General features: G+C 40.0%; 1 protein-coding gene across 2 annotated transcripts in view; it reads right to left on the bottom strand.

The window, feature by feature from the left end:
• Nucleotides 1–2738: 2738 nt before the first annotated feature.
• The window catches only part of LOC138047235 (ectin-like), a 31618-nt gene continuing 12191 nt past the window's right edge, over nucleotides 2739–22165 (bottom strand). Inside the window, exons 1-6 of one of the 2 annotated variants that reach the window (XM_068893993.1) lie at nucleotides 13333–13482; nucleotides 9611–9769; nucleotides 8892–9129; nucleotides 8255–8348; nucleotides 4352–4503; nucleotides 2739–3204 (exon numbers count right to left, since the gene is read on the bottom strand). In XM_068893993.1, coding sequence (XP_068750094.1) covers nucleotides 4357–4503; nucleotides 8255–8348; nucleotides 8892–9129; nucleotides 9611–9752 — 621 coding nt within the window. In that variant the 5' untranslated portion in view covers nucleotides 9753–9769; nucleotides 13333–13482 and the 3' untranslated portion in view covers nucleotides 2739–3204; nucleotides 4352–4356. Of the gene's footprint in view, nucleotides 3205–4351; nucleotides 4504–8254; nucleotides 8349–8891; nucleotides 9130–9610; nucleotides 9770–13332; nucleotides 13483–22165 lie in introns of those variants that run through there. The other variant, XM_068893994.1, reaches the window with a different exon arrangement.

The raw sequence follows: 22165 nt of genomic DNA, 5'->3' as shown, positions 1-22165 counted from the left end.
CCTGACTTTGGAAAAAGCGCCCTGGGGACGAGGTTGGCTGTCTGAGAAATTGTTTCATAACCTGCATTACTTCCTCATGGATATGTGAATAATATGAGACTCATTAAATGGGGTTGACATCAGAAAATGCACAGAATATATAAAGGCAGATCCTAGTGACCTTGAAACCTTTAACTCTGGTTCAGAGCTGGGGTTTTTTTACTTTAAAAATTTCCTTATTTGGATGTAATGTAGTTCGTGCATTTTCCCACGCGTGCAGTTTTGATCTTATTTTTGTCCATATTTGGGAATAGAATTGGTGTCCTAAAATCTCTGGCTTTGTTCCAAGGAAAAGAGTTGCAAAATTGCACGCTTCAAGTTCTTGTACTTCTGATATCATAGCTTTTTGCTAGCGAGCATTTTCTGAAGCGCAAAGCAGACTTTTTTCTCTGAAACTAATACTGACGAACAGCCGTGCAGTACGTGATAATCCCTCTTACTGAAGAACATCAGTTTCAATCTCTTACTGATACACAGTAAGTACAACGTCAACGAAAACGCGATTATTTTGTTTTGTTTTGTTTTTTTTCACCTTGTGCAATAATACGGGCGAACCCGTAAAGTAAAAATAAAAAATGAATGGTTCATTGTTATATGCTCACGTTGTCGTCAAACCCTTCACGTTGCGGTTTTATAACGTGCGGCAAAGAAGAGCTTGGAAATTCGTGCTGCACGTGCAGCACGACTATATTTCCTTTTAGCCAATAATACTCTTGCTTTGTTGCGTTGTAGTTGCCGTTGCTTAATTAAACTCACCGTCCCGGGTTGCTCGAAGCATGGTTAGTTATGGAAACCTATGGGTTTTGTTACCTCTTAACCAACGGTTAGCGCTAATCAGGCTTCGAGAAACCGGCACCTGGTGTGTTAGTTTTCGCCCGTTTGTACGTTCCCTCTGCATCCAACTACCCCAAGGTCTCCGAGGATGGAGTACTTAAATGGCAGAAGAGTTAGAAATTGGCTCGGCTTGTCAATCTTTCTTACAGCCGGTTAAGCAATGAATAGCCCTTTTCACGATTAGTTTTTCTCATTTGCATTACAATGTAATCTAAGGTGGATGCGAGGCAATTTCGGGTTAAAACTACAAAATAGCCCGAAATTGTCTCACTTAGGTGCTACATTGTAATGTAATGCAAATGAGAAAAAAATAACCGGCAAAAGGGCTATTACGAAGAAATCAGATTCAGGGCTCTAGGGAAATGGAATTTTTTGGACCAACAGTTAAGGGGGCTTCGGGTTTTAGTGCGCATGCGCTCTATTAGAGGCGATAAGTGTTCTCTTCAAGCTTTTCCCCTCTTTCTTCTCGTACGTCTGCCACTTAAGTATTTTTATCGCATTGCGTTTTGTCGGAATCCGCGCAGAGAGCTTTAAATTGTGTAAACGCTTCGATTTCTCGGGAACATGTACACTACCGACAGACAAACTGCAAAAATTCATCATTTTGGCGAGCTTCGATTCCCGTTATCTCTACAGAGAACTTTGCAATTCATTCGTCCCGAGATTTTCCTCCAAACAACAGGGCATGTTCTTCATACGCAGTCAAGTTGAGGTGTTGTCAGTCATTTCATCGGCAACTTTTATTTGTAAAATTTATTAGTAAAATTTTTATTTGCAAATAGCTGAGGGGTGCTTTGGGTGGAAAATGCGCCCACGCAACTCTGTTCATTTCCGTTTCTTTTACGCATGTTCAATGAGACAAAAAACAGCCAATCAGAATCCTCCCTCAAATTGATTCCCCCAGAGCTCTGTATCTGGGCCGCTGGCCACAAGATCACGGGCTTTGCGAACGAGATAGATATTTTGTGATCAAGACAGGACACGCAAGTCATTTTTACATAACTAGTGCTTAGCCAATCAGATTGCAGCTACCTTTTGGAGTAGCGTGATGAGAAATCGAACGATCAGTGAGAAGAGAGTCCTGTTATTGAAAACAGTGTATTCGTGATTTGTGCAAAAATAGGGAAATAGATTGTTTTAAAACGGGATTACGCCTTACAGAATTGTAAGTATATCTACAAGAAGTTGGAGAAGGATCGTTTATTCAATTGCCCGATTTGTTTAGTTTTATGGTGTGTTCATACGCATGCCTCTTTTTTCAGTTGAGTATTAAGTTACCTTGTGCAACGTGGAATCGCGCGGATTAAACTAGTCCAAAACACTGGGTAGATCCTGTGAACATTTATTGCATTTTCCTTGTGTATCTTCACCTCGAGTAACACCCATACCCGCGGCGCGAAACAAAGGGACTATGGGTTGTGAGGGATTTTTTTCATCCGTAGAAGAGCATGCCATAAAGAATAAATTGATTCCTGCGAGGGGATGGAGAATGACGATACGGAAGCTAACTTCTTCTTCTGACTTGATCTTTCGGCTCTCCCTGTTGCCTTGGTGAACAGATAGGCTACACACAGTAATGTTTTGCCGGGAGTAGTTCGGTGGATTGAATCGGCTGCGTGCTAATAGTTAAGACGTGCTAATAGTTAAGAAGCGTCTATGTCAATTTCTCGCCGTCTCAAAGAAATTCGCGCGCGTGACCGGTCGCAAGTTTTCTCCTTGTTTCGCCGGTTTAGATCTGACTTGTTCTAGACAATACTATATATCGTCCCCGGGAGTTATTGCGAAGTCACTTAAAGAGCTGGATTTTGTGCCCTTCAGGGGTGTCCATTAAATACAATTGAAGGTTAATCAGACTTACAAGGCAGTTCTATCCCAATAAGTTTATTCAACCACAAGCTTCTAGCAATGTTTCAAGCATAGTGTTGTATCTAGGACCATAAAGGCATGGAATAACTAATAAGCAATGATATTATTGAAGCCTTAAATGCTTTTCAGTAAACATGGGGTTTCAGGGGCCGTTATCGACCTGGGATGACCCTCGTTCCTTCTGATATTACAATATTTATCAGGTCTATCGTATTTATTGTATATTTTATTAGTTTTAAGCTGTGACTAGAGAGCTGACTAATCCACGTGCATCGGAAAACCTTTGTGGATTATAATTATTATACATAATTTTCAGTGGACACCCAACTTTTGTATTACACTACAGCCTGACAGCAGCTAGCGTCTAAGACTTTGTTCTACAAGGCGTAATATAACTTGAGAATGTATTCAAAGCATCAATCTACTTTTCCTGCTGTTTCCTGCTGTTTTACTCTCAGCTTCAGCCTGTAGGAAAATGACACAGAAATAAAATGTTTCATATTAGTTAACCAGCAAGGTTTTCAAGGTGTTAGGGAGCTTAAGGAGGGTGACTACTAATTCAAAGGTATTTTTGACCCGGTTTATGATTATGTAGGAAATGTATATCTCAACACTGAAGTGTTATTCAAATCCAAAGAGAAAATTGGGGCAAACCAGGAATTTTTCAAAGATAATTGATGAATAATATTTGTAAAAAGCTTTAAAATACAAAGCGATGTATGGCGTTCTTTCTCAAAAATGCTTGGTTACCCCCAATTTTCTTTCGGATACCAAGAGTACTTACTAAGATCTACTTTCTCGGCATAGTTTTAAACCTCAAAAATATTACTTTATTGGTAAGCATCACCGATAAGAAACCCGAGTATCTCGAGATGCGCAGAACGAATGCGCAATAACAGTAGTAGGCACCGTCCTTGAACGTTTTTGAGACGCGGACGGCAACCGGAAGAGAACATTTCGCATGCCCGGACGTAGTGTCTCCCATATCTTTAAACTTGTCTGTGACCTGTGAGAGAACTGATGATGACTCACAAAATTAAAACTGGACTGTGGAAAATTAACACTGGATTGTGAAAAATTAAAACTGGACTGTGACCCTCCTGGAACATCGTATTATTCAAATGTACCAAGCACCGATTACTTTGGCTGGTTTCGTATTAATTAAAAGAACTGACCTGAACCATTTCTTCGCTGCGTAAGCTTATGACATTTTTTGAGCTCACACGCAGAAAGTTGAGATGTTGTCGCAGAAAAATTGGCTGAGGATGAGTTAGTTATTATTTTTTAATTTTGTCCTTCAGTTTTTCTCTGGGTTTATATAATGATCAGAGTTCAATTCAGGGAGGAGAATTTACTCTTTTATTGATGAACACAACCACGTTATCACACTGTACAAAAAAAGTGTATTCTTTGCAAGGATACAAGAATCTGTCGAAGTGAGGTACTACTATTCTCGGAAACTCTGTGAGAAACAAAGCCTTTTCCAATCAACGCCAAATGTCTTCGTTAACTTCCCATACGCACACATTAAACTAGTGTAATATTATTTAAACATGCATGATCAAGTCTGAGAAAACAGGAGTAGAGGTAGTTGGCTCCTGGTAGAACTTACTTGTTTTACTGCGGTCGATGCACGTTTTCCTCGAACCGTCCCAGCATGTTGCCTTGAGGTGAGTATCGAGCCACGATGAAGGTTTCTATGTACGGTGCCTCCCCCTTGGTTGTAATGGCCACACCTACTTTTGTTGTTCCTTTCCAAACAACCTAAGAGGAACGCACGATTTATTTATTTATTTATTTATTTAACTTTGCCAGTCAAGCTGACAGAGCGCCACAACAGCTTGCGCCAATTACTTTGGCCCCTTGACAACCAGTATAAACTAATGATAAAAAGCAACTACAATAATTAAATATGCACTAAATTATAAGCTAGAAACAGCAAGTGATAGGCGCGGCAAGGCCTTCTGGCTATTTTGCACGAGGGGCAGATGGAACGCCATGTCCGTGGATTTTCCGGTTCAAAAAACGAGAGAGCCTGCATGTTTATAATAAAGTTTAAGTTTGCACTTGAAAGCACTGAGATCAACTGTATTGAGCCTAAGGTCCTCTAGTAGGGTATTCCAAATTCTAGTAATTCTGCTGGGGTACGATCTTTGGAAAGATAACATTTTACATTTCATAGGTCGGAAAAGGAGAGCATTAGTATAGGATTGCTTGTTGACCGTGTTGAACGAGAGGGTACAAGTAGCGTAGGTAGCATTTCCACCCACGCTGCACTGAAGCTTCACTAGAAACTGACCTTCTTCATTCAATCGATATTAGCATCACAGTCAATTGAGTTAATGAGGAAGGTAGAACGAGTACAACGACGAGCGACAAAATTCAGCCTACGTCTGCCGTTCTTTTGCCCAGATTCCTAGCAAGACCGCCATGCGCACACCTCATTGTTACCCATCGTTTCGGGCCCGAAAAGCCATTTGTTAAAGTGCCAAAAGGCGATCTTTTAATACGTTTTTAAGGTAACAAACAGAAAAATGAGTGATAAGTTTGACAATTTAAACCCTCTCTCCTTTCTTGAGATACAAAGGGAATTGTGACACCCGAAAATGGCCCGTAAAGTTTCGGGACTTTCGAGAAACGGGGCCCCAAACCAGCGTTGAATACCATGGAAACCAATAGGTTTTCATACATCTTAACCAACGGTTAGCTTCAACCAAGCTTCGAGCAACTGGCCCCAGGTTTACAGTCAGACATTGTTACAGGCTACTCTAGTAGAAATTGTAATGTAGCTTAGAAATGTACGATTCAAAGATAAAAAATTTCGACACTCGTGTCTTGTGCCTTCAATGAGTGGCGATCCAAAGCTACCGTAAAAGTCCATTTATATGCCACCAATTTCGTATAGAGGAAAGGGTTCCTCCATTGATATTAGTAATTAGCGTCCTTTTCTTAAGAGCGAGTTTCAACTAGGACGGAGACAATCCAGTGATATAAACCAATCAAAACTCGAAGTAATTACACGTAGCCAACACAAAGCGCGGGAAAATGTGCCCGCGCAAGCCTCGATTGGTTTTGATTTCACTTCTGATTGGTTGTAAAAATGGCGCAAAAACTTTGAACCAATCACTGAGTGAAGTAATGCAAAACTAAAGCAAATTCTCTGATTACTTTATAAGTGTCGAAACTTTGAGTTTTTGAATCTACATTCAAGATTTTTTCAAACGTACAACAATAGCATCTACCTATATCTGATATACAAAACAAAATCATGCGTCCCGTTTGCCGAGAGTGCTCAATGCCGTAAGGTAGAGCTAAATACACAAGCAGGATACTGGACTATATTTAGTTTAGTTACTCATTGGTTTCACGCCGAAGCGATGATCGGACTAAAAGCTAAATACCAATGTTCTACTCTATACTTAATGGTACTACCGCGGAGGCTCTTGCTCTGGTTGGCTGCGTAGTATTTGTTTTCTTGCCTGCATTTGGTTACTAATTTAGAACGTTTATTCACCAATCCCGGGTCTTTTGAAGTAAGAATGCAGAGCTTTTGAGCCAAAAAAAGGTTGCATTTAGAAGAGTGGCCATTATATGAGTGCGTGCGTGTTCACAATGCCTCATTTGATTTTGGAAATCAGATCCCAAATGTGTTTGGAAAGCGCGGTGCTATTTGCTTGTTTGGCATTGTTAAAGGACGAATTATGGTTGTTATAGCGCGCCTTAAATTCCTGCTCAGTCATTCCGTTGTATTGTCCTCTAGAAGGCGCATGCCTTACGAGCAGCATTATTTATCGCGCTACGCACACTCAACCATCATCCGGTGATGTAAAAACATACATCGGAATGACTGAGCAGGATTTTTTTAAGGCGCGCTATAACAACCATAATTCGTCTTTTAACAATGCCAAACAAGCAAATAGCACCGCGCTTTCCAAACACATTTGGGCTCTTAAAAACAACAACACTGATTTCCAAATCAAATGGGGCATTGTGAAACACGCACGCTCATATAATGGCCACCCTTCTAAATGCAACCTTTTTTTGGCTCAAAAGCTCTGCATTCTTACTTCAAAAGACCCGGGATTGGTGAATAAACGTTCTAAATTAGTAACCAAATGCAGGCATGAAAACAAATTCTAAGGAGCCAACCAGAGCAAGAGCCTCCGCGGTAGTACCATTAAGTAGAGTAGAACATTGGTATTTAGCTTTTAGTCTGATGATCGCTTCGGCGTGAAACCCATGAGTAACTAAACTAAATATAGTCCAATATCCTGCTTGTGTAACTATGTCTGATATGTATACCTATGTATAAAGATTGTAGAATAACCGTTCTGTTAATTTGCATATGAATAGCGTCTATTCGCTTTTTTCACCAACCCCATAATACAGTTCATTTTGGGAGTTATTTGCATTAAAACAATGGATATCCTGTTACAGTCCCAAGAGTAAATAACTTGTATTGTTTTTATGTAAATTTCCCCCGCCCCAAAAAAAGTATTGCATTATGGGATGGTGAAAATAGCGAATTGTTCTATGCCTCGTTCTTCAAAGGATGCCGCTACAAGACTCAATCGATATGGGTACCACAGTCAATAGACCAATTTCGATATATTAAAATTCAGTTGAAAACAAAAGGCATCATCTCGAGGCTCTGGGGAATAAACTCATACAAATCCTTATATTTATTCCCCAGAGCCTCGTGATGATGTCTTTTGTTTAGGACTGAATTTTAATATATCGAAACTGGTCTATTGAGTTAACGAGGAAGGTGGAACGAGTACAAAGGCGAGCGACAAAATTCAGCCTACGTCTGTCGTTCTTTTGCCCGGATTCCTAGCAAGACCGGCCGCCCAGCGCACACCTCATTGTTACCCATCGTTTCGGGCCCGAAAAGCCATTTGTTAAACTTCCAAAAGCCGATCTTTTAATATGTTTTCAACGTAACAAAAAGAAAAATGACTGATAAGTTTGACAATTTAAACCCTCTCTCCTTTCTTGAGATACAAAGGGAATTGTGACACCCGAAAATGGCCCGTAAATATAAAGTTTCCGGACTTTCGAGAAACGGGGCCCAAAACCAGCGTTGAATACCTTGGAAACCTATAGGTTTTGTTACATCTTAACCAACGGTTAGCTTTAACCAAGCTTCAAGCAACTGGCCCCAGGTTGACAATCAGACATTGTTAGATGCTGCTCTGGTAGAAATTGAAATGTAGCTTAGAAATGTACTATTCAAAGTTAAAGGATTTCGACACTCGTGTCTTGTGCCTTCACTCAGTGGCGATCCAAATACAATAGTGGCCAGGTATTCTGCAATCTCTCCAAAATTCCTAAAAGCTAATTGTATGATTCTTAAATGAAAATAAGTCTTCACTTTCGTTTTAAAACTGCTTCAAATGGAACCACTTCTGATATCACATCAGTGTCACATGGCAACATATCATAATGGTATCATAAAATGCGTGAAGCAAGACAAGGTACACGGAGAGCCTTTGCTAGCCGACATAAAACAAACCTGAGTAAAGTGTCCATATGGTTTCTTTGAGCTCAAAAAATCTTGAAACGTATGTGGTGGATGGTTATAGTCATAATCGACCTCCTCTGCGTCCCTAGACGCAAACAAAAAAAGCCAAGCAAACCGTTAAAACAAATTTTCTAGAAGTGAGCGTCTTAGAGACGAAGAATCCGCGTAAATTTCCAATACAACTGGCCTCGGTTGTTCTAGCGTATTCCAGGCTCCTAGATAATTGGAAACGCAATAATTAAAAAACTTTGTGAAAAAACTCCCCCGCCTCGCAGAGGTACAGCAGAAGTTACTGTACCTTCATTAGCAACAGGAGTAAGCTAAGGGTTGTAAGTTGCGAGAGCAGGGTTCGCAAAGCGGTTGAAACACTTGTCTTCAACCAATTTGCCCTTGGCCTGTTCATTTCCAGGACTCCACGTTTTCCACTTTTCTCCTAAGATGTTTTTCTCCAGGTACTCCGCTTCCCACCCCCCCCCCCCCCCCCCCCCCCCCCCCCCTTCCTTATCACACACTAACACTATGAGTAAATTGCAGGCCAAGATTTCTACCAAGAAAGTGCTGATCTTATTGTTGAAAATGTCACAAATAGCTACTTCTCGTTGAACGTTTGTTTCGTAGGGTACCTTACCACGCTTTCACTGCGTCTGCGCAAGTTGCTACGTGTGAACCTTGAGACCAGTACAAGTTTTCCCCTTGTCCAGTGTTTTGTGCGTGAACCATTCCCCCAACGTCATAGGCCAAATGATCAGCCCACTTCTGCGCATCCTCGGCTAGACCAGCATCCCAGACTAGCCCAGCAGCGTCATGATCTTCGCGGTCTTTATTGTGGGCATAAAGGCAAGCGTTGATTTTCACAGCAACTTGTCCTTAGTTATTCAAAGAAATGATTGGATTAGAAAGTTGATTCCCTCAAATGCATAATGGCAATCAAATTGTTTGCAGGCATCTGACTGTCCGCTGACCCTTTACTGGCCTCATTCCAAGAGCCAATAGGGAACTTAGGTTATTAAAGCAACGACGACGGCGACGTCAACGAGAACGTCATCTCACGTTATTGTCATCACTTCCTGACTATTTCAACCTTTTTAATATGACGAGGGTATGGTAGTTCCTCAAATAAATAACATTGGTTCGAAAGGCGCTTAGTTTAGGGGAGAAAATGAAAATTTATCCTCAACTGCTGACGTTCTTCATTGAACCTCAAATATGGCTATTTCACATTGTTGTTTTGCAGACGACGGCAAAGAAATGGACAAAAAGTGAAAAAGACACATGCAGGACAGGGCGTGAGGGGGTGGGGTGGGGTGAAGTGAGCGGGTAAACCTAATTTCCATAAGCGCTAATTACCTCGTTTTTCTTCCGTCTGTGCCCTCACTGGATAATTTCTAAAAGCATAGTGAGCACGAGCTCGTATGGTTTGGAAGGTGTTTGGTGCACCGTGACACAATGCTAGAGAAGCGACCAACAAATACACGATTGAGCTCCGCATTTTGATCTCTGGAATAACTAGATGAAGAAAGGAAAAATAAAATACTTTTTCTGATTGATCGATTGATTCTATTTCACACATTTTCGCATAAAAGTGAATTAGATTGTGTTTTCAAAAACATGACAACATTTAACAAGGTAGCTAAGGACTGGGTGCGCAATAAACTGAATCAGTTTAACTTTACAGTATTGGTAAGCTACAGTTAACAAAAATGCTATCAGACGTACTGCATAAGGGTTGACATTAAAATGTTTTGGGCACCGTATATGGTGGTGAATTCCTATCAAATTCCTACAAATTGCTGCAATGATGTCTAATTTTCCCTGTTGTCTTTGGTTGAGAAATCTTCGTGAAGTGCGGTTTGGAGCTGAATTGGAGAAATGATCGGACTAACGTACTAGACAATTTAAGCGATTGCTATCTTAATAGACACCTGAAAAATTCAGGTGACTTTAACTGGAGTCGAACCAATAACTTCTGTGCACGTGATGCCGGTCCAGTGCTCTACCAACCGACTGAGCTCTGAACACCTATGACGCCACTCAGTTGAGAGCAGACCAATTTGTCGGCCCGATTAGTTGCGAAGCGTCTGATACTTGTGCTTCTGCTTTCGTCAATAGTGAAAACCAGGCTTAATAGTAGGTTTGGCCAATAAACTGGAAAATGCAACATGTAAATGATCATTTAACAAACAGAACGTCTACATTGTTTATTTTGCTTATTAGCGGAGCTCAGGCGCGCGAAGCGCGCCAGCGTAGCATCATGGATAAGATCTTTTGACAATGCCAGGTCTCATTCCCCTACTGTACATCCTTTTTCATGAGAACGTCTAATTTTGGGGCTGAAACCGAACGTCCTTATTTGGTGATTTGAGCATAAAATCGTTCTTGATACATGTATGTTCTTAAATTAAAGTGCCTGTCTCCTCAACACAGTTTTCCATTTTAGCTTATATGGTTTTTCCTCTTGAAATTGAAAAAGTTAAAATTAAAATGTCCCTAAGTATTTGAGTTAATTGTTCTTCCTGTTACAGGCCCGTAGCTGGAGTATTTCAAGGGGGATTCGTATCCATTTGTCTGACGAAAAACGTTTAGCTTAGGGTGGGGGTAGGGAAGAAAAAGCGCTTTTAATCAAACGTCAGTTTGGATCGCTCTAGTATTTAAGTCCCTTAATTCCCTAGTACAGTAAACACCCGCATATAAGAACAAGTGGATTAAGAACATCAGGCTGAAAAATTGCCAATAAATCACCATATAAATAAGAACAAATTCAGCCTGATAAATAAAACATGTTCTTAATACAACGGAAAAGGGTATTGGGATAAGGAAACAATACAATACAGTAACTTATATCAAAGTACTATGGTGTTCAGGACAATTACAAAACAGCATTGTATGTTAATTAAACCTCTAGTAATATATCATTTGAAGCATTTTTAAAACCAATCTTAAGAACACTTTAAGAACACTTTCAGGCTGATTTCTCACTAAGCACCCCTCAAATAAGAACACGATCAGCCTTATACCTGAAAAAAGTGTTCTTATATGCGGGTGTTTACTGTATACAAAAAGCTAGTGCATTATTGGAATAACACTAACAGTCCGTATCACAACAAGGGGCCACAGTAACATTAAATGTCACAGCAATTTTGATAGCTCTACCGTTCGCGGATGCATGGTAGCAAACAGCTCCACCACTTCTTCAAGGTGTATTTGCATGTCGTAATGGATATGCATAAGTGCAAGTGACGCTAATCTGTTCTCGCTCATCGTGCATCGCATATAGGTGTTTAACCTTCTCATCGCGCTGAAGGACCTTTCGCACTCGCATCTAGTTACGAGCAAAGTGGATAGTATTTTGAGCAGGGTGAATATGTTAGGAAATTCATCCTCGTCGCACTGCTTCAGGGCTGTGGCACACGAGCCCGGGAGCCCTTCCTCCTCTGCATACTTGATTCTCCACCGCCGAAGTTTATGTCTGGAAACTTTGCGAAGCAAGCGATCATGTTCAACGGTAAAATTAAAATTCCAGTCGATTATCTGAGTTTTGACTTCAAAGTTCCCTAATTTAGATAAGATTAAATATTTTTTAACACATTCAGCGGATTTCTTCCGGTTTTTCATTGATTTAGCGAGTTTGGTGTTAAAAACTTTAAGTTTCACACGGGAAAATAAAAGTTTTGTCTGGCTCGGGCACAAGTTTCACCTGTATAACGTCTAAGTTTTGACCCCTAAACGACTAAGTTATAACTTTTCAAAACAAAGTTATTTCGTCACGCTTCACGCAAGCTTGCAAACGGTAGTAATCATATCTAGCGGGGGCGAATTTGTCTTAATTTGCCTGGGCCGATACTGACATCGCTGTGTTTTTCGTGTTTTTTTTTTTTTTTTCGCGGGCTCCTGAGCTTTCTAGTTTGTTATATAGTTAGACAGTAGTCACAAAGCGTCCTATGCGGCAGCGTTTTGACCACGATGGCTCCCAAAACCGAAAACATAACAGTGAAAACAACAAATACTTTATTTTGAACAGGCTAGCGCAAGCTGACAATCCAAGAGTCGGTGCTCGGTTAGGTCGGCAACAGCAAAAAAAAAAATTCTTGGGCCTCAAGGGGGGTTAGTTTGAACCCCTCGAACCCCTCTCCTACGGGCCTGTGTTACACAGCAATTTTATATTTCTTTTACATTTATTTACATTACTCACAACCCACTCCCCCCTCCCCCCACAAAAACTAAAAACAAAAACCAAAAAACAAAAAAAAAGCTCGTAATTCACTCTCTCTCTCTCTCTAGATACGGTTCTTAAAATTTTGTTTAATCTCAGGCTGAACGTTGCTACATGGTGTTTACTTATATTTCTATTCAAAACTAATTCACTAGTACGAGACCACTAGTGAATAGGCTCTCTACAACAAAAAATAAAAAAAACAATAGAAATTCAATAAATTATGCAAATGTTACATTGTAATTTTGGCGCGCAATTTGGTCGATTTGGCGACGAAATAGGTACGTTTACGCGAGAAAATATTCCCATCTTAAACAAGTTTCAAACCCTTTCCCGACTTAAAAATCAGGATTTTGTTTTCGAATTCCTTTTCTTTTGCGTCTCTGCAGCTCAAATACTTAAATTTGGCGCAATGTCAATTTAACCTCTGTAAAACGGTATTGTGCCGGCACTTTCTTCTAAAAATTAGAAATAGAACATCTTTACGTTAAAATGTTGTGTTTAATTAAATATTGGTCTATCAAAATTTTGAGTCTGTACATCAAAACAGATTTCTTGTCGATTTTTGGATGAAGATATCAACGATTCGACCAAAATTTGACAGCAAATGTCATTGAAAACCGTACTTTTTTTTAACTTATTGGAAAAAGTTGCAAGTAGCTGAACAAAGGTATGATCTAAGCGCCTCAAAAACTATTACGTTTTAAGTCGATGAATGAAATTTTTTTCCAGATAAAGGTCACTTAGGACTCTACGATTATATTATGAATAAATTGTGAACCTTTTGAAATCTAGATTATACATATGCTTTTTTTTTCAATCAGATAAGAAAGAGAGTTGATACTTAAAATACTTTTACCTTGAACTGTTCCACGACAGGTTGGTTGGAAACTGGATCAGCAGATTGTTCCCTTTCAGAGCTGATACCAACGCGACTGACTGTTAGTCCGTAGGCGAAACTGCTTTTAAATGTTATTTGAGGGAGCTGGGAACAACCATATGTCAAGTTGTAGCTGAACAAAGCTTATTCTTTAACTTGATCTCAGCTGGAGATGAAATGGAAACAAAGCAAACTTATTAACAATTTGAGTGAATGAGAATATACAAAATCAAGCTCTTTTACTCATACGGCAACAATCTTTTCGTTTTCGTCATATAAATTCGTTTAAGGGTAGTTTCTGCACGATCCTGCATGTGTATGAACAACAATCAATATTTGTACTTTTTAAGAGGGAGTCAATTGTCATGCAAGAAAAAGAAAATGCTTTATCCCATTGCGTGCTTGAGCGATTTCGTCAAAAAGAGCAAACCTCCCATTGTTGATGTTGCGTAAAAAATTATTTGTCGTTTTGTGCGCGGCGGAGCTAAAACCCAGGTCACATTTCACAGGGTCATACGTTGCAGGTCATTGCTTTGCCTTTTTCAAAGTAACCCAGAACCCCTCAATTTGGCTAACCCTAGGCCTAAAAACCAATTTTAGGCCTAGGGTTAGCCAAATTGAGTGATAGGTTTAATTTTCAAAAGGTAAAACAATGACTTGCAACGAATGACCTGTGGAATGTGACCTGTGTTTTAGACCCGCCGTTTTGTGCGATTCTTAAATAATGTTTTAACACTGATTATTATATGGTCCAGGGCTTCTGATGGTCTTATATGGTTTTCAAACAACTTTTTTTCCCTTTTGTTTGCAGATGTCACCGATGGCGTAAAGGGACATCTAACCATTCCTTCACCTTGATTACCGTGCCGTGTTTAGCTTTTTGTCCTCAATTAGCCCTCCGTAAATAATTAATTAATACCGCCAACGGATGCATAATTATGTTCGCATTATTAAGAAAACGCACGCTCCCCATTTAAACTTGTTGACTTGTCTGCTCCCAACGTGATGAACTTTGCAAATTTCACCTTCTCGTGTTTTTCAGCCGGCGTTTTGTGGCCATCTCATTAATTTTGTAAATTCTCGGTATTTGGGGATGATTTATGCGATTCTTAAGTGCTACATCAGAATAATTGTCAACTTTCGAGCGCAAAACGCTGTTCTGGCCAAAACGCTATCATATGTAAAAGTGTATATTAATTACTTTCGGGGTCAAGAAAATCCTGGGCGAAGCCCAGATTTGTCTCCTTTACGGGGTTAATTTAAAATGTCCCCCACACCTGGGTGTTACTGATTTTCACTTCTTTATGACCTTTAGTGAGGGGGAGGGGAAAAGAATTTTTCCGTACATTTTGGCCTGTCTCTCGTTTTATCTTTCCGCTCCCTTTAAATGGAAGCTTCATTGAAAATTAGGTCTAAACGTTTTCGAAGTCGTTTTGCAACCAGATTACGTCAGATCTACGCTTGGTCATGAGAATACTGAGGCATCGTTTACAGGTCTTTACACGAACGCGGTTTCACATCGATACGGTTTCACGACTTTGAAACCGCATCAAAATTGATGTGTTTACACGGAACCGTTTGCCCCAGAAAATCAAAGTCGAGATGTGCGGTACAAGTGAGCGCTGTACTACGTGCTAAATTCACCATTCTGAATTAAAAATGCAAATTTCGCGCCAAATTAGTAACCGTATTCAAATCGATGCGGTTTCGCTGTTTATACGACAGATGAAACCGTATCGTTTTGAAAACGTTCCACTTCTGGCAGCGTTCTCAAATCGATCCGGTAATGGTCTCTATCGGTGTCGTGTAAACAGAAGACGTAACCGCATCGAAACGATGCGATTACAAGTGAGACCGGGTTCTATCGTGTATTAAAACGCTGCCTGAAATTGTTGGACCGTGTTAAGACAGTCCAGCAATGCTGCGCGCGAATTTTGACCTAAATGAGAAGTTTGATTGACAGTGGCGGGAAACACTTAAATTTGATTAAGTGATTGAGCGCGCAAAATAATTATTAAGAGATTGTGACCCGGAGGCTACAATTCCTATACTTTTCCTTGAAGGAAGCCATTGTTTTTTCTTACCGTCCATATTTAGAACAGCTTCCCCGCCAAGTATGGTGCTTCTTAGCCAATCACGAACAATGTATCCGTTTATGACGTTTTAGAATGTATGAAGTTAAATATGAACTACGGAATAGCATGAAATAAAAGTTGAGCAACTTAGTGGCAGGTCTCATCAAGGGGAGCTCATATCTCCCCTAATTCCAGGGGCCTAGACAGGATTTTTCAAAGGAGGGGGTCACACTGTGTCAAACAGAGGGTACTCACCAGATTGCGGCGTTTTCGCCACCTGAATATTGTAGGTTGTTCGCTTTAAAAAAGGCTTACAAAGAGGGGGGGGGGGGGGGGGGGGTGGTCACGAGCACCCCAGGGCCCCCTAGCTACGCCCTTGAATTCTTTGAGTCAACTCTTTCGTAAGTAAATTTACTTTTAGGAACAGGTTTTTCCCGCGAGAAGTATCATAATTCCCTTGGGGCTGAGATAGTTTTTATTGGTTTTTATAACAGTGGGCGTGCTGAATCTCCGAAGGGAGGCGTTCTTTGAAGGGATCAAATTTTTGCGGGTTCAGGGATCAAAATTCTCATCATTTTTGGGATCAGGGATCAAAATTTGGGGTAAAAACTAAAGACTCATGAACTCCAGGACCCACTAACAACCACGTTTCCAGGGTTCTAAACACTGGTAACGAGATTGGATTCATTAAGAGGATGTCTAGAGAGCACATTCGCCAAACGTTTAACGCGTACTTACTATTTTTCTGTTCCCACCCCCCCCACCCCCCCAAAAGCTCATAATTCTAAATTGTATCTAAAATTACGCACTCTGCTGTCACTAGAAAGAAACGAAAATTTCGATGAACATTGTGCCACAACTCAATATCCAGTACAGACGAAATCAAGTGACCGCAAGGCGCATTCCATGCAGTATCCAAAACAATGATATTATTTAAGCCGATACAGAAATGAAATAGAACAAAAGCATTGTCTATCCAGCGCCAATCAGATGCCTCGAAGACGCACCCTCTCAGTAACTGTAGAAACTCCATGCCAGGAATGCAAAGTCTATTAATTATAATATATAAATAAAATTTGGTGCATAGGAAATCACTGATACCGAAAAAGCACGGAATGATCCTTCATGACGAAGAACAATAAGCGGTGGAGATGGAAACAAATGCCAGAAAGACACAGTCTATCGTTCATGGTGAACTGAGAACAACTATGTGGTGCTTGCGGACTCAAATGCCAAGAAGTCACAGTCTTTCCTTGAAGATGAAGAATTATGCGGTGCAGAAGAAATGAAATCCTGGGAAGTCACAGTCCACACTTGATGATGAAGAACCAATATTCGGTGCAGAAGAAATCAAATAGTTTTGCAATTCTAACCAAATGAAATGACAAGAGGGCACAATCTATCCTTGACGGTGAATAACAGTTCTGCGATAAAGACGGAACCTAATTGCAAGAAGCCAGAGTCTTTCCTAGCGACAAAAAGCAATTATGCGGTGCTGAAGATATCATATGTTAGGAAAGCACAGTCTACAGATAATGATGAAGAATAGTTATGCAGTGCAGCAGAAATCAAATGCCGGGAAGTCATGGTCTACGAATCCTTTAGGATGAAAAATATTTATAGTGTGATGTCATGAGATATCATTTCCCGGGAAAGCACAGCCTATAGAAAAAAAAAAACTTTCAATCGCCGGGATACCTGTCACTTTCCTTTTCTGCATACCGACTCCTCTTCATATTCAGATGCAGATCCATGTAGTCTTTCTTATGGCTTTTTATATCTAAAAATACCACCGTAGATTATTACATTATTATAACTACATAATTATTACTCGCCAACTTGAATTTATTATGCAGCCAATAGAGGCCGTAATCGCTCAAAAGTCAAAATCGCTGCAAAGGCTTCAAAGAATAAAAGACAACTGTTCACAGCAAAAGCCATAACTGGCAATCACCGCAAAAGCTTTGCTAAACCTGTAAAGACAAACCTGGCTTTTGCTTTTGCTTTGCGTTGCTTAGGCTCGATTTCCGCCGCTCACTCGAGTTCGGGTATCCTCCCCGAGAAGAGACGGCTGGACGCGTGAGCGATAGATTGTGTCTGTGACGTAAATTCAAAACATAATTAAGTCAATAGTTGCGGGAAAATAGCATTAGACATCCCAAACCTTAAAACGTCTGTGCGAAGTTTCCAGATGATACGAGCTTAAGTTTGTGGTTAAATGATCAGAATGATCAATGTGAGTTTGAATTCAACCGGCGAATCATCAAAAAAATCTTCGGCTGCTTCAGCTCTCGGTCGATCTCATCGGCCCCCTCGTTTTGCCACCAATAAACTCACCAGTACTTTCAATTGATCTTGAGGAATTTTACTTGCTCTTACATTAGCGAAGTATGAGGAGAAAATTGCAATAGAAATGGATTTGAAAGCCGTAATTTGAACGTGGCGCCACTGGAAAATCAGTGAAGTTTGCGAACTCAGGCCGTAGAAAACGACACCAGTTCCCATTCTCCAGCTTCTCGAACACTTTTCGTTGTCGCAATCTTGGATGTTTCCTACCTTAAAAGCACTGTAAACCTCGAACAGGCCGGGTCAAAGCTCTCTCCTCCGCAGAGGCTACAGGAGGTGAAACCTCTGAGCGAAGTACACGCGGGCGAAAAAAAGTGAGAGTTTCTTGCGCTTGCACTCACCTTGCACAGCGGACTCATTCTGACGCCTTACCGATCACAGCCGATCAAAGCCGATCACCTTACCGATAACCGAACCTCTGTGGAGGAGAGAGGGGTCAAAGAATACCTTCGCAGCCAAAACATATAATTTATGCCAGACGGATTTGTGCAGACGAGTTTCTGATTGGCGGAGATTAACAATGGCTCACCTCACGCGTCCAGCCGAGATTTCGGGAGTGAGCGCTGGCTCATTTCCCGAAACAGCGGCTGGTAATCAAGCCTATGCGTTGCTAAACCTGGCTTTTGCTTAGCGTTTCATGGTATTGTTTTTATTCATGTATGTGACGTCAGATACGTGACCACATTCAGTCTTGTAACGATAGTAACGGTACTCGGCGCTCGGCCTGGATATTCCAAGATAAACCTATTGGTATATGTCTTCTCTCTTACGTAATGAAGCTGAAATATAAATGTGACTTTATCGGCGAGATGTGAGGTATGCTAGAGATTACTTTCCAGCCTTTCCTTTATTTATGTACGAGGGACAACCCGGGAAGGTGAGAAGTCGCTTAAGTCGTTTAAATCAGGCAAAATAACCGCACAGAAACCGAAAAAGTCACTAGGACAACAAAGTAGGGCTCTTTTTATTGCGAACTTTTGCGTGTAAATATCTTTTTGAGTGTTTGTTATTGGGATTCCTTATCGGTTTTTACCCTCCGAGCCCGGGCTGCCTGTGATTTTATCCGTACCACTGAGTTTACGGGTTTTAAAATGAGAATCCAGAGCCGCATTTTGTATGACGGACTTAATATATGAAGATGAAAAATCTCATTTGCGTATTTTTCGTTATAGCGTGTGATGAAATTACAACCACCTTTACAAGACGAGTTGACAGCCATTTGTTTTAACTGTTTTTTTCCTTCTGGTGATACTGAAACGTCAGAGTATATATAGAGGATATTACATGGCCGCGCGGGGATACGAATTTTATCTTCGAGTGCTGAAAGTATCTCTCACGAGTGAGCGAAGCGAACGAGTGAGAGATACTTTCAGCACTCGAAGAAGAGTGAGAGATACTTTCTGTTTATTATATAGATATTGATGAAATGTCTAGATTTAAAACAACTTGTTTATTCATTTTCGAAATGATGAAACAGTGTTCACCAACCACTAAAACGCGCATGTTGTGTAACATGAAACAAGATATGAAAGTTATGAAAAACAAATCATGATAATGTAAAATTTGCAATAAAATGTTAATGTAGTAGAGAAGAATTATATTAAAGCACAAAAGTATCGTGCAATGAAGAGGAAGCTCGCGTTTTAGTGGCTAATCGTGTTCGTTACCATGACGACAGCTATATTCTCACATGTGAATGTTCACTGCGCGCAGTGAAGATATGATTTTTTAGTAACAGGAGAAATCCTGGTATTTCATCAGTATCTATATAATAAAAACCAATAAAAGATACAATACAGAAAAACAACCGGTAGCCGTAACAAGCTAAAACTTTAACCAATAACCGCAAAATCCACCACCCTTATTCGACCTTTTTCAGCTCCTTAATAATAAAAAACCAATTTTTTGCTCAAATTTTAAATGATCAAAACGTCCGGAAACATATTCTTACCACTCTAATCCATCGATCGGTCAATTCTTACCTGGCCGGGCCATTTAATTTTTTGTCCAATCATTATCGCTCCATTTATTTTTCAATTGTCACACAACACTAGGACGGAGCCAGGTGTTTGCTGTATCGACAACAACCAGGCATTACAACATTATGCTGTTCAGATCTGTTCAGTGTCTCTCCGGCTTGGCTTCCAGTAGGACGGAGCTAAGGTAAGAATAGAAATGAGCATTTCTGTGATAATTTTCTAGACTAAGCAGGCTCTCAAAAAATGTATTACGTCAAAAGTCACCTTCGAAGCAACAAGACAGTGACAAGGCGATTTTCCTTCGGTAATAAATTACTTCTTTCGGATTCATATATTAAAGCTTTACTTACTGTTCACGGTTTTCGGATTTTCACAGTAAATCTCGATGCATCATCATATTTAGTTTTATTTAATTTGAAGTATCTGGAGAAAAAGATGATTCCGATTCGTAAGTAAAACCCAAAGGAATACGTCCTCGTTTAACAAATCGCTCCACTTGAATGGTCTTGAATTGCCATGCGAACACGGGCTCACATCTCTAATAAATCGAATCTATTTCGTGTTTCTTTCTTATTTTGACTCTAGAAAACCCTCTCAACATTCTCTGAGTTGCAGGGAAACGAAACATTGCGAACACTTTTCATGCAGTGCAAGCTTATATTTACTTTTGCTGTTGGGTTTATATATATTGTTTAAAATGCTCTAATCCATTCATTTTTCAGTTACTTCACAACTTAATTAGAATCATGAATGTTTGGTCGACATTTGTTGACTCTGGCCCCAATTCAATGACAAGTGCGGTATATACCTTATTGAATGGTTTAACATATAATACGCGCACGTATTATATCTTACTGCCATTCAATAAGGGATTTATTATTCCACTATTACGCATGGATTTTCTAGTATTTTGCCTTCTTCTGCGCTAATGGAGAATCATTGTAACGATTGCATAAGGCACGTGCGAATGACGAAACGACACCAGACGAAAACGTTTAAAGTTCCATTATATTTGATTGGATACACCAAACTGACGTGTGACAAGCGATGACAAGCCAAATATTCTCAGGCTGTGCATCGTGTTGAAAACATTTCTTTTATTGAAAAACTCCCGTTCCGCGTCCGCTATTTGCTCTGTTCTAAATCGGTAAACCGGGACACTGCGGTGTATTACCGTCTCATATTTGCGCGTTCTCTTGACCAAATATGCTTTAGTTGCAAATTTATATCAATTTAACTTTTCATCTATTGCTGCGTGAGAGAGTCAACCGACCTGAATTGAACATAATGGCAGCTTTCGGAGTCAAATGCAAGTGCCGGTGTTTCATTATTGACCCTTATTTCGTATGACAAAGGAAGGTTAAACCAGAGACTTCGATTCTTATATCATACAGATCTATGAAACTCCTTCGAAATATCTTGTTAAGTAAATCGAAAAAAATACTGTTGTTTATTTTTCCTTTCAAAAAATAGTGTTTGAAAAATCAGCACTCATCTGTAATTACTAAGCAAATAGTCGGGCACAAGGTTGTTTTTCAAATTATATTTTCTGTTCAGTTTTTTAAAGAACCTAACTGTTTAAAAAGTATTTCGTCAAAAAAGCGTTCCTGTGCTGTATACTGTATATATTTTTGCGTATGAACAATTGATGCATGACAAAAAGGCATCAATTAAAAACCTGCAAATTATTTGACGAAGCGTGCCGTTTTCTAGATCAATCCACATCCGACTTTAACTGTTCTCACAAGAAAATGGGATTTGTTTTTTATGCCATAAAATTTGAAAAGAAAAGCGGCTGTGACATTTTTTTCCTGTGTTATTTCAGTCACAGGCAGACAACCTTAAGGATGCGAGAGCGCGTGACGTCACGATATTTTTAGACAGTTGTAAAGGCCGATTCAACCGATGTCTGTAACTTAAGAGATCCGAGATATTGGAAAGATATACTCAAAGTTGTGGCAAACTCATCGGAATTTAGGATGATATCGAATCACTTTCCGTTCCGTCAAATCTTTCCAAATAAACCCCTTAGGCAGCAGATTCGTTTCTTTCCTTTTTTGTTTTGAATAGCCATAAGAGGAAATGGCAATCACTTTTCCGAGGGAACAAAGTTGGATTTTTCGACAGGACATTGACAGAGAGTTCCTCCGATCGTTCAGTGGATTTTTGAAGATTGCTCAGCATTGTATGCCTGCTTATCTATGATTATCTATGGTTGTGCCAGCAATAATCAAAATTCGCTTTTGACTCATTATTAAATGCTCCACATTGAAACTTCAGCCGCCTGGAGAGATTAAGCCTCTTAAAGTATGCCATTATTGGCAAATGGCAAGGTGCTTTTTCACATTAATTCTTACTCGTTTGTCTTCTTTAAGTAGTTTCTCAGTGGCTGTGGATTAAACCAGCTGAAAT

Source organism: Montipora capricornis, chromosome 4 (assembly GCF_036669925.1).
Source record: "Montipora capricornis isolate CH-2021 chromosome 4, ASM3666992v2, whole genome shotgun sequence".
NCBI classification, from domain to species: Eukaryota; Metazoa; Cnidaria; class Anthozoa; order Scleractinia; family Acroporidae; genus Montipora; species Montipora capricornis.
This window is presented reverse-complemented; position numbering and strand designations above follow the sequence as displayed.